The sequence below is a fragment of the Staurois parvus genome, unplaced genomic scaffold, assembly GCF_062004578.1.
Source record: "Staurois parvus isolate SC_StPar_1 unplaced genomic scaffold, SC_StPar_1.0 ptg000721l, whole genome shotgun sequence".
In the NCBI taxonomy this organism is placed as follows: Eukaryota; Metazoa; Chordata; class Amphibia; order Anura; family Ranidae; genus Staurois; species Staurois parvus.
Window position 1 is genome coordinate 207533 of NW_028318517.1, and position 17178 is coordinate 224710.

A 17178-nucleotide genomic window follows, 5' to 3' on the forward strand; every position below is an offset into this window, starting at 1 on the left:
TATGACAGTGATCAGCAACTTATGGCGGGACTGCAGCGGACGTTCTGACGCTGGGGGGGAACTGACTTGGGGTCACTGACATCCCCAGTGACACCAATACAGTGATCAGTGAAAAAAAAAAAAAACTGACACTGTACTAATGGCACTGGGGAGGAAGGGGTTAACTTTTTTATTGAATGAAAGGTTAACTGTTTTGCTCCCTGTTTTGCTAGACGCCATTTTTTAACGTGCTGTAGCACAGCGGTGCCGCCCTGCTGCAGTATAAACACTGCGGATGGTAGGCCAGAAGTTAAAGGTGGAAAAGTTCTGAAATTAGTTATCCTTGTCTCATTTTTTTACATCACAGAAACCTGACATTTTAACAGGAGTGTGTAGACTTTTTATATCCACTGTAGAGTATATAATGCAGGGGTCAGGAGTATGTAATGTACAACATAAAGAATATAGTGCAGGGGTCAGGAGTATGTAATGTACAACATAGATTATATAGTGCAGGGGTCAGGAGTATGTAATGTACAACATAAAGAATATAGTGCAGGGGTCAGGAGTATGTAATGTACAACATAGATTATATAGTGCAGGGGTCAGGAGTATGTAATCTACAACATAAAGAATATAGTGCAGGGGTCAGGAGTATGTAATGTACAACATAGATTATATAGTGCAGGGGTCCGGAGTATGTAATGTACAACATAGAGAATATAGTGCAGGGGTCAGGAGTATGTAATGTACAACATAGAGTATATAGTGCAGGGGTCAGGAGTATGTAATGTACAACATAGAGTATATAGTGCAGGGGTCAGGAGTATGTAATGTACAACATAGAGAATATAGTGCAGGGGTCCGGAGTATGTAATGTACAACATAGAGAATATAGTGCAGGGGTCAGGAGTATGTAATGTACAACATAGAGTATATAGTGCAGGGGTCAGGAGTATGTAATGTACAACATAGAGAATATAGTGCAGGGGTCAGGAGTATGTAATGTACAACATAGAGTATATAGTGCAGGGGTCAGGAGTATGTAATGTACAACATAGAGTATATAGTGCAGGGGTCAGGAGTATGTAATGTACAACATAGAGAATATAGTGCAGGGGTCAGGAGTATGTAATGTACAACATAGAGTATATAGTGCAGGGGTCAGGAGTATGTAATGTACAACATAGAGTATATAGTGCAGGTGTCAGGAGTATGTAATGTAAAACATAGAGTATATAGTGCAGGGGTCAGGAGTATGTAATGTACAACAGAGTATATAGTGCAGGGGTCAGGAGTATGTAATGTACAACATAGAGTATACAGTGCAGGGGTCAGGAGTATGTAATGTACAACATAGAGTATATAGTGCAGGGGACAGGAGTATGTAATGTACAACATAGAGTATATAGTGCAGGGGTCAGGAGTATGTAATGTACAACATAGAGTATATAGTGCAGGGGTCAGGAGTATGGAATGTACAACACAGAGTATATAGTGCAGGGGTCAGGAGTATGGAATGTACAACATAGAGTATATAGTGCAGGGGTCAGGAGTATGTAATGTACAACAGAGTATATAGTGCAGGGGTCAGGAGAATGTAATGTACAACATAGAGTATATAGTGCAGGGGTCAGGAGTGTGTAATGTACAACATAGAGTATACAGTGCAGCGGTCAGGAGTATGTAATGTACAACACAGTATATACTGCAGGGGTCAGGAGTATGTAATGTATAACATAGAGTAGATAGTGCCGGGGTCAGGAGTATGTAATGTACAACATAGAGTATATAGTGCAGGGGTCAGGAGTATGTAATGTACAACATAGAGTATATAGTGCAGGGGTCAGGAGGATGTAATGTACAACATAGAGTATATAGAGCAGGGGTCAGGAGTATGTAATGTACAACATAGAGTATATAGTGCAGGGGTCAGGAGTATGTAATGTACAACATAGAATATATAGTGCAGGGGTCAGGAGTATGGAATGTACAACATAGAGTATATAGTGCAGGGGTCAGGAGTATGTAATGTACAACATAGAATATATAGTGCAGGGGTCAGGAGTATGGAATGTACAACATAGAGTATATAGTGCAGGGGTCAGGAGTATGTAATGTACAGCATAGAGTATACAGTGCAGGGGACAGAAGTATGTAAAGTACAACATAGAGTATATAGTGCAGAGGTCAGGAGGATGTAATGTACAACATGGAGTATATAGTGCAGGGGTCAGGAGTATGTAAAGTACAATATAGAGTATATAGTGTAGGGGTCAGGAGTGTGTAATGTACAACATAGAGTATATAGTGCAGGGGTCAGGAGTGTGTAATGTACAACAGAGAGTATATAGTGCAGGGGTCAGGAGTATGTAATGTACAACATAGAGTATATAGTGCAGGGGTCAGGAGTATGTAATGTACAACATAGAGTATATAGTGCAGGGGTCAGGAGTATGTAACGTACAACAGAGTATATAGTGCAGGGATCAGGAGTATGTAATGTACAACATAGAGTATACAGTGCAGGAGTCAGGAGTATGTAATGTACAACATAGAGTATACAGTGCAGGGGTCAGGAGTATGTAATGTACAACATAGAGTATATAGTGCCGGGGTCAGGAGTATGTAATGTACAACATAGAGTATATAGTGCAGGGGTCAGGAGTATGTAATGTACAATATAAATTATACAGAGTAAGGGTCAGGACTCATAATATTGGTATTCAGTAATTAAAGATCCCTAAAGGGCTGCTTGTCTCCCATCTCCTGAGACTGCACTCAGTGACTTGGGGCTGAGACACTACAGACATATCCCTCCACCCGGCACAGCCAGCAGATAACAGAGAAGGTCCCCTGGAGGAGTCAGGCACAAGGCAGGAGACCCCAGTCACATGTCCTGGGTGCCTACATTATGCAATGCTTAGAGTAACAATCAACATTTTGCTGCCAGCTGAACCCCAGAACCTCCATAAATCCAGTCTAGATACATAAATTGTGTCTGCAGCACAGAGAAGGAAGATTATCCGAGAGAAATCCAGGAATACAGGACGGGGAACACAGCTCAGGAAAGTGACCAGGGGATTACAGGCTGATATCACCCAGTCCCCGCCCTACTCTGGACCAATCAGTGAGCAGTATGGGTGGAGGAATGGATTTAGTGTTCATGACCCACCTGTGCTGATCTCTGTAGGAGTGTCCTCCTCTATAAATGTCCCCGTTATTCCATCCTCCTCCATAGACTGCTGATCATCCCTCACATACGCCTCTTCTTCTTCTGCTTTCACCTCAAATTCTATATCGAATGGATCTCCACTCTAAATCAAGGAAATGAGAGAAAATATCATCTGTAAAATGTAAGGTCACATAAAAATATCCACACATTGTCTCTATGAGTCCATGTTCTAGATGCTCCATCCCACCAACCTTGTAATAGTGAGGGATGGTGTGACCTTCCTGTGTGGAATCCCGGGAATACAGAGGACGGGGACATCTCTCTGGTGGGTTCCTGGTATTAGGTGGCTCCATCATATCCTTGTGTCCTTCTGAAAACTCCTCCATCACTCCATACTCCTCATCCTCCTCTTTATACTCTTCTTTAACATCAATATTATCATCCCCGAGGATTCCACTCTGAAAGATATAATAAAACATTCATTGTAACAAACATGCTGTGTATAAATCACAACTACCAATAATTGTCATCATCTACCTGATTATTATTTATTATTATTATACAGTATTTATAAAGCTCCAATAGTTCGCTCAGCGCTGTACATTACAAAGGGGGACAGAACATGTGACAGAACAATACCAATACAATGCAAAACATGAGGGGATCGAGGGCCCTGCTCCTTGGAGCTTACAATCTAGGAGGGAGGGGATGGTGGCACAGGAGGAGATAGCTGTGGGGGATGGAGTGGTAGGAAGAGTGGAGGAGGTCAGCAAGTTAGCAGAGGGTGGGGTAGGCTTCCCTGAAGAGATGGGTTTTCAGGGTGCGCCTAAAGGAGAGGAGAGTAGGTGATAATCTGATGGGTTGGGGCAGGGAGTTCCAGAGGATGGGTGACACCCTGGAGAAGTCCTGGAGGCGGGCATGGGAGGAGGAGACCAGGGAACTAGAGAGAAGGAGGTCTTGTGAGGAGCGGAGTGTGCGTGCTGGGCGGTACTTGGATATTAGGTCAGTGATGTAGTTCTGATGGTGATGACCTTCCTGATGATGGTGAGGGATGGTGTGACCTTCCTGTGTGGAATCCCGGGAATACAGAGGACGGGGACATCTCTCTGGTGGGTTCCCATGACTGGATCCATCTGTAGGAAACACACACACTGACTGAATCCATTGTTTCTATGTGTTTATCAGATGATGGGGGATCTAGGTGGATCCTCCGTACTGCTCTCTCCTTTACAATAAAGTCTCCTCTTACCCGGTGATGTGAGGGGCGGCTGATTGTCCATCATGACGTCCTTGTAGAGATCCTTGTGTCCTTCTAAATACTCCCACTCCTCCATGGAGAAATAGACAGTGACACCCTGACACCTTATAGGAACCTGACACACACAATGATACAGTCACCATCCAGACACATCCCTTGTCTGTTACTGGAGAATGTCCCAGAATTCCCGGCACCGCTCACCTCTCCTGTCAGCAGCTCCATCATCTTCTTGGTGACTTCTAGAATCTTCTGCATGTTGTGTCTCTCAGGGTTTAGGGAGTCACATGGAGGCACTGTGATGGTCATATGATCACCTGACTTCAGAAGAGGAAATCTCTGTATTGAGGAACCAATAGGAATATCATGTTAGACTCCCAGAATCCTCCTCATCTCTCCGGTCAGGTCTGTGTTTTATTAATAGAGATCAGAGCGATGTCATGTGACCTCCCAGAATCCTCCTCACCTCTCCGGTCAGGTCTGTGTTTTATTAATAGAGATCAGAGTGATGTCATGTGACCTCCCAGAATCCTCCTCATCTCTCCGGTCAGGTCTGTTTTTTATTAATAGAGATCAGAGTGATGTCATGTGACCTCCCAGAATCCTCCTCACCTCTCCGGTCAGGTCTGTGTTTTATTAATAGAGATGAGAGTGATGTCATGTGACCTCCCAGAATCCTCCTCACCTCTCCGGTCAGGTCTGTTTTATTAATAGATATGAGTAATGTCATGTGACCTCCCAGAATCCTCCTCACCTCTCCGGTCAGCTCTGTGTGTTATTAATAGAGATGAGTGATGTCATGTGACCTCCCAGAATCCTCCTCACCTCTCCGGTCAGGTCTGTGTTTTATTAATAGAGATAAGAGTGACGTCATGTGACCTCCCAGAATCCTCCTCACCTCTCCGGTCAGGTCTGTGTTTTATTAATAGAGATGAGAGTGATGTCATTTGACCTCCCAGAATGCTCCTCACCTCTCCGGTCAGCAGGTAGATGATCTCCAGGGTGAGGTTTAGTATCTTCTCAGTCATGTGACTCCGGTCCTCCTCCATCCTCATTGGTGCCATCATGTGATCTATACAGGTCTCCTTGTAGACGGATAACTTTGGGAAATGAAAGTAAGAATGATTTGGATGGTATTGGTCACACAATAATAGGATGTGGATGTGAGGGGGGAATAGGAGGGTTGCTGGACATTGAAGAATTACTCCCCCCATGGGAACACATTTAGTTTGGACTCAGGGAGTTACAAATCCTATCCCCCGACTCTCGGTACATGTAGGTCCGGGCGCAGTGCAGGATGTTTTCTTACATTTATCCCTGTTGCAGGCAAGCAGCAGGCTTACTTAAGAAAGTGATTGGTAGACTCCGGGGGGGGGGGGGGGGGCAGCTGGGCACGCTCAGTGTCTGTGACACTTGCTCAGACAGCACACTTCCCCCCTCCCCGCATAGACAGGGGAGGAGAGAGATTCTGTTTTGCTCCGCCTCTTCCCGCCCCTCTGCTCTGTGACCGCTCCCATTGGCGGGATATTTGAAGATCCATCTGGTTGTACAATTGGCGATGTCTGAGCCTGCAGAGAGCAGCCTGGGGGTGAGCGATCTCTGCTCTACCATGGAGCTTTCCCCACCTCCTTCCCTTCTCTCCTTATCTACCTCCCCCCTCCCTGTTCTTCCAGCAGCTTCACACTTCACTATTCCATGTCCAGTTAGCAGCTGAGCTCTGATGTAAGAGGGGACTCCGATGGGCTCTGACATAAGGGGGGGGACTCCGCTGAGCTCTGATGTAAGGGGGGGACTCGGCTGAGCTCTGACGTAAGGGGGGAGACTCCGCTGAGCTCTGATGTAAGGGGGGGACTCTGCTGAGCTCTGACGTAAGGGAGGGACTCCGCTGAGCTCTGACATAAGGGGGGACTCCGCTGAGCTCTGACGTAAGGGGGGGACTCCGCTGAGCTCTGACATAAGGGGGGGACTCCGCTGAGCTCTGGCATAAGGGGGGACTCCGCTGAGCTCTGACATAAGGAGGGACTCCGCTGTGCTCTGACGTAAGGGGGGGTTGACTCTGCTGAGCTCTGATGTAAGAGGGGGGACTCCACTGAGCTCTGACATGAGGGGGGGGATTCCGCTGAGCTCTGACATGGGGCGGCTCCTCTGAGCTCTGACATTAGGGGGGTGGACTCTGCTGAGCTCTGACGTAAGGGGAGCAACTCTGCTGAGCTCTGACATATGGGGGGGTGGACTCCGCTGAGCTCTGATGTAAGGGGTGTGGACTCCACTGAGCTCTGACGTAAGGGGGGGTGGACTCTGCTGCGCTCTGATGTAATGGGTGTTGGACTCCGCTGAGCTCTGACGTAAGGGGGGTGGACTCCACTGAGCTCTGACGTAAGGGGGGGTGGACTCTGCTGAGCTCTGATGTAATGGGGGGGACTCCGCTGAGCTCTGACGTAAGGGGGGCATTCTGCTGGACACTGACAGAAGGGGGGACTCTGCTGAACAATGATGTAAGGGGGGCACTCCGCTGGACACTGACGTAAGAGGGGATTCTGCTTGACACTGACAAAAGGGGGGCACTCCACTGGACACTGAAGTAAGGGGGTACTCCGCTGGACATTGACGTAAGGGGGGACTCTGCTGGACACTGACGTAAGGGGGGCACTCCGCTGGACACTGACAAAAGGGGGGCACTCTGCTGGACACTGAAGTAAGGGGGTACTCTGCTGGACACTGACATAAGGGGGGCACTCCGCTGGACACTGACATAAGGGGGGCACTCCGCTGGACACTGACGTAAGGGGGGACTCTGCTGGACACTGACGTAAGGGGGGCACTCCGCTGGACACTGACATAAGGGGGCACTCTGCTGGACACTGATGTAAGGGGGGACTCTGCTGGACACTGATATAAGGGGGGACTCCGCTGGACACTGATGTAAGGGGTAAAGATGGGGACTTTGATGGAAGGGGGGACTCTTATGTGAACATGGTGTTCATCCTGACTACTGCACTCTCTATGTTGTGTTTGTACTTACTCCTGGCCCCTGCACTCTATATGTTGTGATTGTACTTACTCCTGGCCCCTGCACTCTATATGTTGTGTTTGTACTTACTCCTGGCCCCTGCACTCTATATGTTGTGATTGTACTTACTCCTGGCCCCTGCACTCTCTATGTTGTGTTTGTACTTACTCCTGGCCCCTGCACTCTCTATGTTGTGTTTTGTACTTACTCCTGGCCCCTGCACTCTCTATGTTGTGTTTTGTACTTACTCCTGGCCTCTGCACTCTCTATGTTGTGTTTGTACTTACTCCTGGCCCCTGCACTCTCTATGTTGTGTTTGTACTTAGACCTGACTAAGATGTTCATTGTCCCAACAGTTGCTGGTTGGAATGAAATCCTTCTTTAAGGTCGGCTCATTAAGGCAGTCCATACATTACTCATATTGTTCATCCAATCAGTGGGCTGAACAGAAAACAAAATGATCCAATCCTGGAGGACACTGGAGCTTGATTTGTCTGCTCAGCATGTGCTTGTACTGAGCACCCAAGTGCTTCCATGTGCATCTTCCTACCACTCCATCCCCCACAGCTATCTCCTCCTGTACCACTATCTCCTTTCTCCTAGATTGTAAGCTCCAAGGAGCAGGGCCCTCGAACCCCTTGTGTGTCACATTGTATTGTTACTGTACTGTCTCATGTATTGTCTCCCATTGTAATGTACAGCGCTGAGCGAACTATTGGCGCTATATAAAATAAAAAAAGACCTCAGCGCCCAGGACCTACTTCCCCACACACTTATCCACGTGAGATGCTGCTGCACATAGGTATAAAACCACAAAAATTATTTTTCAACTCAAAACAGCGCAAAACACACAAAAAACAATCTGTAAAATACCCAACCTATAAGTAATATTAGTGCAGATATTACAATTTATATATAAGTGTCAAAAACAAAATAATTTGTGACACATACAAAAAACAAGAAAAGTCCAGTGACATGTCCAAAAAAAACGTCCCGTGATAAAAAACAAACTTATATTCTCATAAATTTCTTCAGAGCCAATAATAGTCCTTCCACCATCCACCAGTGTAAAACCAACATGAACCGCACTCACCAGATGTTTGGTGAGTATAACGCCTTTCAGGGATATTAGGGCTCCTGGACCCCCTTTTTAACCTCCAAATATTGCCTCCTCTAGAACATAGAAACCTCCTCCGATTACTCCCCTCACCGACTCCACCAAAAATCAGGAAGAAGAAAAACCAAATAGTGTGATACCGTTATAACTTTCAATCTTAGTAAGCTTTAAACCAGACACTCACATTTCAAAAGATATTAACCAGCATTTTATTGTGTATAAACGATTTTCCACAGATCTGATAATAAGACCCCACAGCCAGGTAACACAGCAGGATGACAGACCTCAGATGCAGCTTCCTCCACTAGGCAAGATGGCCCCTGGAACGCACCGCTCGGCGTGCGTTCCACTCACCGGAAATGACGTTGGTCGGTGTTCTCAAGAAACGCCCTGTGGGTGGGGCGAAACGCGTTGACGTATTTCCGGCTGGCCGTCCCGGAAATAAAATAGTTTATAAAATCGTTTATAAAATCGTTTATACACAATAAAATGCTGGTTAATATCTTTTAAAATGTGAGTGGTCTGGTTTAAAGCTTACTAAGATTGAAAGTTATAACGGTATCACACTATTTGGTTTTTCTTCTTCCTGAATTTTGGTGGAGTCGGTGAGGGGAGTAACCGGAGGAGGTTTCTATGTTCTAGAGGAGGCAATATTTGGAGGTTAAAAAGGGGGTCCAGGAGCCCTTAATAATCCTGAAAGGCGTTATACTCACCAAACATCTGGTGAGTGCGGTTCATGTTGGTTTTACACTGGTGGATGGTGGAAGGACTATTATTGGCACTGAAGAAATTTATGAGAATATAAGTTTGTTTTTTATCACGGGACGTTTTTTTTGGACATGTCACTGGACTTTTCTTGTTTTTTGTATGTGTCACAAATTATTTTGTTTTTGACACTTATATATAAATTGTAATATCTGCACTAATATTACTTATAGGTTGGGTATTTTACAGATTGTTTTTTGTGAGTTTTGCGCTGTTTTGAGTTGAAAAATAAATGTTGGCACTATATAAATACTGTATAATAATAATAATATTCTCCACCCTGGCAAAGTCATTTCATGCTATAAAGGGACATCCATCCATTGACAGTCCTTAGTGATAAAACGTCTCATTCAGGAATAGTAGAACAATAAACACCGGATTTATATATGGTTTGGGTTACAATTATTATTTTTATCAGGACAAGTAGATTGTCATGAGGGACAAGTAGTTTGGGACCCCGATTTAGTCCCTTGGACAAATAGCTTTTTTAAAACTTTCCACATCGCTGGGACTGCTTAAAGTTTAGTACATTTTCAAGGTCCTGGGTCCTGAGCTTGCTGAATCAAAATACCCCTTTTCTCTGTTGGGTTTGTTTGGTCTCTGAACTGGTTTTGATGAGTATTAGATCTGCAGACAAGGAATGATAAATATGATCCTTCCTATGACTTGTTTGCTCTGAGGCAGTGCTGTGAGGTCAATGTCGGCTCATCATGATGTCCAGGAAGGGGAACTTGATGACTTTTGACTGGAGTTGCTGGAAATTCAGGATAATTGCCCGATATCTGGCTGCAAGGCCCCAATCTCCGGCAGCCTGCTGACTGACAGGAGTGATGTCACTGTCACTCTCTGCAGGAAGAGAAGGGATTGGATTGGATAACAGGAGGATGCTGCTGGTGGAGCAGAGAGAGCTTTGGGGGAGGACTCTGTTCTCCTCCCTCCAATGGCAGCTCAGTGTGGGTAGGAGGGGGACTACAGGGGGAAGACCTTTGGTTGCCAAATATACTGTAATATCCAGGACATTGTACAGAGTGGTGGTGGGTTCCTGGGACTCTGAATTCCAGCACCGGGCACTGCCAGAGCCTGTGTCATGGGAAGGTATGGGACTGTCTCCGGAAGATGTATAGCACTGACCCCTGACTACCTTTTAGTCTATGCTGAGCATACAGACCTCCTTTAGAAACAAGTGCCCACCAAGGGGTGAAGAACTGTCCTTCATTCCACTTGGACAATATTATTTGACCAGTGAGATGGTAAGAAGGTGAAGGTTGTCTTCTTTTCTTGTGAATAAATCAAAGAGTGCGCTAAATATAAGTAAAAACAAAAATTTTTTGTTTAAAATAATAATGTCCGTGATAGAAAACATTTTCTATAAAAGTCCATCCACCATAACAAAGTAATTAAACAGTTCTGAAATCTTGTATAAATCAAACACCGTGCAAAAACAAACCACCACCGAATGAAATGGTATGGAGACGTGATGGAGACGTGATGACTACCTGCTGTTGAGGCTGTCCCATATTGTGCTGATTGGCTGCTTGCAGTATATTGCTCCCAGTTTGGATGACTTCTGCTGATCATCGCTCCCAGAGCAAACGCTGTCTTTGCTGACTTATAATCTGGTCAGCATGGAGCTCTGGTGAGTGGACCCATTTCATTCGGTGGTGGATTGTTTTTGCACAATGTTTGATTTAAACAAGATTTCAGAACTGTTTAATTACTTTGTTATGGTGGATGGACTTTTATAGAAAATGTTTTCTATCACGGACATTATTATTTTAAACTAATAATTTTTGTATTTACTTATATTTAGCGCACTCTTTGATTTATTCACACTTTTACCTTTTTTGGTTAGGAGTGCAGCTTTTGTTCTATTTAGTTTGTGGCGCTTTTTTTTTTCTATTTCTCATATTGCCTTCTTTTCTTGGCTGGAGTTCTGTAAGGAGGTCTGAAAGTAAGTTCAGGTAGGAGGACCATTATAGGCCAACAGCCCCTCCCTAACTCAGCGACTCCCTGAGCCATAGTACCTCCTCTTCTCTCAGAGATCTCCTATCAAGGACCCAAAGTCCTTCAGCTACTCTACCCCCTCAGAGAACTTGAACTCCACTACCCTCCAAGGGGCCCCAAAGTCCTGCATCCTCTGTACCCCCAAAGAGACCCCTCAGTTCCCCTTCATCCATCAGAACCCTTAGAGGACCATATTACTAGAATTTATCTCCACAATGAGGAGAATTTTCCGGCCCCGGAAGTGGGGGAATGTTTTGCCCCTGAAGGGGTTCATCTGGGTTCCCATACTATATATGTGTGTATCATCATCTGCTGGAGATAAAAGACGTCACAGTGACTATGGAGGAAGAGGACGGACATGACTATGGAGGAAGAGGACGGACGTGACTATGGAGGAAGAGGACGGACATGACTATGGAGGAAGAGGATGGACGTGACTATGGAGGAAGAGGACGACTATGGAGGAAGAGGACGGACATGACTATGGAGGAAGAGGACGGACATGACTATGGAGGAAGAGGACGGACATGACTATGGAGGAAGAGGATGGACATGACTATGGAGGTAGAGGATGGACATGATGGGGGGTTACTGGGTGTAAATAGGAAATAACATCTTATTACCCCCTCTTCCACCGTCTCCTTGCTGCTTCGTACTGTATGGAACTTCCTGTCTTTGTTTGAGATTACTTCCTGTCTGTACCTGACATCACTTCCTATCTGAACCTGACATCACTTCCTGTCTGTATTCCATAGAGATCTTCTGTTTGGGTATAAGTGAGATCACCACCTTGTGGATTTCAGAGGAACTGCAGAAACATCTCAGAATATCCATTCCTGTATAATATTATTATTATTATTGTACAGTATTTATAAAGCGCCAATAGTTCGCTCAGAGCTGTACATTACAATGGGAGACAATACATGACAGTACAGTAACAATACAATGTGATACACGAGGGGTTCGAGGGCCCTGCTCCTTGGAGTTTACAATCTAGGAGGGAGGGGATGGTGGTACAGGAGGAATATCTGTGGGGGATGAAGTGGTAGGAGGAGTTGAGGAGGTCGGCAATTAGCAGGGGGTGGGGTAGGCTTCCCTGAAGAGATGGGTTTTCAGGGTACACCTAAAAGATAGGAAAGTAGGTGATAGTCTGATGGATTGGGGAAGGGAGTTCCAGAGGATGGGTGACACCCTGGAGAAGTCCTGGAGGCAGGCATGGGAGGAGGAGACCAGGGAACTAGAGAGAAGGAGGTCTTGTGAGGAGCGGAGTGTGCGTGTTGGGCGGTACTTGGATATTAGGTCAGTGATGTAGTTCGGGGCAGTATGGTGGACAGCTTTGTACGTCAGTGTTAGGATTTTGAATTTGATCCGTTGTGCAATCGGAAGCCAGTGGAGGGATTGGCAGAGGGGGGTGGCGGAAACGGAGCGGTTGGAAAGGTGGATGAGTCTGGAAGCCATATTCAGGATGGACTGAAGCGGGGATAGCCAGCAGCGAGGCAGGCCAGTGAGGAGGGAGTTGCAGTAGTCGAGTCGTGATATGATGAGGGAGTGGATGAGCTGTTTAGTGGTTTCTGGGGTTAGGAACGTGCGGATTTTGGCGATGTTGAGGAGGTGGAGTCTGCACGAGTTTGTTAGTGATTGGACTTGGGGCTGGAAGGATAGGTTGGAGTCAAGAATGACACCAAGTACTCTGGCCTGCAGGGTGGGCCTGATGGTGGCATTGTTGGACGTGATGGAGAAGTCAGTGGTGGGGTCCGGGCTGGGGGGAAGACTAGGAGCTCAGTTTTGGAGAGGTTCAGTTTAAGGAAGTGGAGCGTCATCCAATCTGATATGTCATTTAGTAAGCTTGTGATTCGGGCAGAGACTGAGGGGGTGAGGTGGGGGGTCGAGAGATAGATTTGCGTGTCGTCGGCATAGATGTGGTAGTTGAAGCTGTGAGAGTGTATGAGTTGGCCAAGGGAGGAGGTGTAGATGGAGAAGAGAAGGGGCCCTAGGACCCTACCTACCTTACATGGCTACAGGACCCATCTACCTTACAGGGCTACCAGGAAAGTTAAAAAATAATAATAATAATAATAAATATCTCTTATGTTTAATAAAGATATTTTATTACATATAGAAAAGTCTTAAAAACACAGAACACAAAAACCAATGTATAGCTATTAAAACAGATACCACCAAACCTGATCCTTTTGTTGAAGAAAATGCAAAAATACATCCTAAAGTATAAGAATATCTATCAATCCACTCATAATGAAGATGTTAGACATAAATGACAAGGATGTAATGGTCACCGAGGAATGGTGGTGGAGATCTCTCAAAGTAAGAACACTTCCTTGAATGGTTCTATAAATAAAGAATGAATCCTGGAGGGAATAAAGCTGTAAAGCAATAAATAATATATAAACTGGGCCATCCACTTCATCCATAAAGACATTGTGATTGAAGATCTTCTAGATCACATAGAAGGAGGACTCATCCATGATTTCATACATTTGTTTGGAAGGATAGAACAATCCTCAGAAGGGAACATGTAGGATGACAGGAAAGGCTCCTGACTGGTGAGATCCTCCAAACATAATGATGACATCCATGAACTGGAGCGAGCTCGTTGGGGTGATAAAGCCAATCTGGAAACACTGTGTAGACGTTCTCCAAGAACTCAGCACACTCCAGGTGTGGAGAAAGTCTCCAGGTGGGTTTAGCCTGTCATTTATCATAGGTAGAAATGTCCACACATGGACTTCCACAGGGACCCCCGAGACTACATATAGAACTTGGAGGTACCTGTAACATGGAACAGGATTTGGTGTTGCTGGAAGACTGGTCAGAGCAGTGGAAATTGCAGTTCAATGTTTCTGAATCGTGGGCTGGGGATGGGTAGCGGGTACAAAGCTCCCTGGGATGGGCACACTTTCAGGGACAGATACCAGTCCAGTGATGTGGTGTCACACAGTGCAGTGTTTATTGGTGCTATTTACAGGTGCTGTACAATGTTCCACAAAGTAACGGCAAAAACCTCAAAACCAAAATCCTAGCCGTGTCCCGGCACTAACTACACAAACATGATTCCTGACTATCAGGGTACTGGGGCAGTGGCCATTCTTTGTTCTGTTGAATTGTTGGGGAGAAGACACACTGGACACCTTGGCTACCATTGTGCTATAAGCTGGGTGTCCGGTGCGCTCCGGTACCTTTAAGGAGGGGTGGAATCCCTCAGGTCCACCTGCCCTTGGTCTAGCTATTAAATACAAATGCCTCTACTATGGGGGCTCACAAAATTTGTAGAGTTAGGACTACAGAATAACGGGGTGCCGTGACGTGGCTCTGTAGCTTACAATGTGATTGCAAATGTGTGCTAACTAAACCCGTTTTTAACGCATACTGTTAGACGGGGTAATTTGGTTTGTTTGCAGGATGGCTGGTAAGTTGAGCCGGGAACTTTTCTCTTTTGTTGTGTGACATGCGTTGCCCGTTCAAGTGCTCCTTGCTGTGAAGGCCAGTTATAGACTGGGGCAGCGGCCATTTCTTGTACTATCAGGGTGAGCAAGCCTAGTGCTTGTCAGTCTCCAAAGATGCAGTTTTACAGCTTCCACCAACCTTCCATCTCTCCCAGACATGACTTGTCTGTTCCCAGGTATGAGAGCTCTGACTGCATGTTTCTGGTGAGTATAAATTACACCCAGGGAGAGGCGTAAAACCTGAGCTGGACCAAGGATCAGAGAGTATGAGGAGGAGCCTGGGAGATGTATGGACCCTGAACAGAACTTTTCCCAGCTCCCTCTGAGACACTCTGCTACATATCCCCCTTGATTCAACCCCAGGGTTGGGACAGCTGTGGCCCAACAGGAGTGAACCCGGGACCGGGCATCTACATTTCCCATATTAGCCCCTGGTCTGTGTTTTACCATGAAGGAATAATCTTGAGGAGCCAAAAAACACCAGTTCACCCGTCTATTTGTCTCCTTCTTTTGGGCCATCTATTGAGGGGATCATGGTCAGCTATCAGGTCAAACTCACCCTAACAAATAGTATCTTAGAGCATCCAAGGCCCACTTTATGGCTAAACATTTCTTGTCAATTACAACATATTTCTTTCCATGTTCATTACGATACATCAGATGCATCCATTTAAACCACATAAATCCTTGGAAAAATCAGGGATGTACAGTACTGGGTGTGCACAAGGGGGCCCTCTTCAGGACTTGGGAAGACTCTTCTGCCACTGGGTACCATTTTACCATTACAAAGTCTTTCCCTTTTGTAAGGTCAGCCAGTAGAGCTGATAGAGTTGCTAAATTTTGGATAGACCTTCTATAGTACCCCACAATACCAAGGAAGGTTCAGATATGCTTTTTGTTTGCAGGACATGGCCATTCTTGGATGGCTTCTATTTTGTTTTATGACGTCTTGTCCAATAGTGTAGCCCAAATATACAGCATTTGCCAAAAAACCTTCCTTGAAGAGAGAATCCAAGACCACCTGGAAATGGGGCAAGTGAGAGTCCCATTCAGTGCTATGTATCACTATGGCATCCAGATAGACTGCTCCATACTGTTGAGGAGGTCCTAGGGTCCTGTCCATAGCCCTCTGAAGTGTTGACGGGGCATTTTGTAAACCAAAAGGCATTTCTTTATATTATACGAACCCTGAGGAGGTCACAAATGCAATCTTTTCACTGGCACTTTCAGTCAGGAGTATTTGCCAGTATGCTTTTGTCAAGTCCATAGTGGTCATGAAACGGGCCTTCCCAAGCCTGTCCCTGAGCTCATCTACCTGAGGATAGGGTACATGGTAAATTGTGTCACTAAATTAATCTTTCTGAAGTCATTACAGAACCTCAAAGTACCGTCTGGTTTTGGGACTAAAATGATAGGACTAGACCAGTCACTATTAGACCCCTCAATGATGTCTAGCTCCAGCATCCTCTTGACTTTGTCACTGATGTCCTTTCTCCTAGCTTCAGGAATCGGTATGGTTTGAGTTTGTCACGGTCCCCAGGTTCAGTAATAATATCATCCTAAACCACTGAAGTCATACCAGGTAACTCTGAAAATGTGTCTCTGTTCCTTATCAGGAACTCTCTAGCTCCCTGCTTTTGGGAATGAGACAGTCTGTCTGGAATTGTGACTTCAGGGACTAGAGGGGACTCAGTACTCCCAGGAGTTCCAGGGGCAGACCCCACAGTCAGTGCCACCCTATCCTTCCAGGGGCTTACAGGTGTACATGGTATATCTGCTCAGGCTTTCTATTATCCGATTGATATACTTTGTAATTCCCCAACTCTTTTAACCACTTCAAAGGACCCTTTTACTTAGCCAGGAACTTGCTTTCAACAGTAGGAACCAACACCAGGACCCGGTCACCAGATGAGAAAACCCCATTGTATATTCTTTGTTGGGCTTCCTGGGTGTGAACTTCGTGTTCTTCTACAATAGACGTGATCGCTGTAATCCTGTCCTGCATATGAGCCATATACTCAATGACACGTTTGTGGGGTGCCTGCTCCCCTTCCCAGATTTCCTTGGCTATGTCTAGGAGCTCCCGAAGATGATTCCCATAGAGTAACTCAAATGGAGAGTGCCCCTTAGAGGACTGGGGAAGCTCCACCAGGCCATCAGTTTGAGGGTGTGTCAGGGATAAAAACACGCCCACAGCGACTAGATAACCGAGGCGTGCACATGTGTGACTGGGGTACAGAGGGAGTGAGGGGGACTCTGAGCATATAAGACTGACCATGATACAATTTCACAGCCCGCACTACCTCTGGTCACCACTAGAGGGAGATTTTCCTATCCAGCTGGCTGACCACACACAGGCAGATACGAATCTTACATACAATCTTGTGCACTCTAAGGGTTGGGGAGCAGTCT

General features: G+C 45.8%; 2 protein-coding genes across 3 annotated transcripts in view; both read right to left on the reverse strand.

Moving 5' to 3' along the window:
- Nucleotides 1-17178, reverse strand: part of LOC149445395 (uncharacterized) — a 48933-nt gene that overhangs the window by 19687 nt on the left and 12068 nt on the right. The window lies entirely within an intron of this gene.
- LOC149445396 (uncharacterized) lies at nt 2962-4744 on the reverse strand. 2 transcript variants are annotated; one of them, XM_089653852.1, is made up of 3 exons: nt 4404-4744; nt 3406-4287; nt 2962-3296 (listed from the first exon to the last, which is right to left on the reverse strand). In XM_089653852.1, the coding sequence occupies exons 2-3, from the start codon at nt 3631-3633 to the stop codon at nt 3144-3146; spliced, it is 381 nt and encodes a 126-aa protein (XP_089509978.1). In that variant the 5' UTR covers nt 3634-4287; nt 4404-4744; the 3' UTR covers nt 2962-3143. Both variants share the same exon structure in this region; 1 of them encodes a protein (XP_089509978.1).

Bases quoted from the DNA above. Each gene is read 5' to 3' on its own strand.
- LOC149445396 (XM_089653852.1), bottom strand. From the start codon at position 3,633: ATGTTTTATTATATCTTTCAGAGTGGAATCCTCGGGGATGATAATATT. The intron at 3,297-3,405 runs GTTGGTGGGATG...TCCTTGATTTAG, and splicing joins CCATCCCTCACTATTACAAG to AGTGGAGATCCATTCGATAT.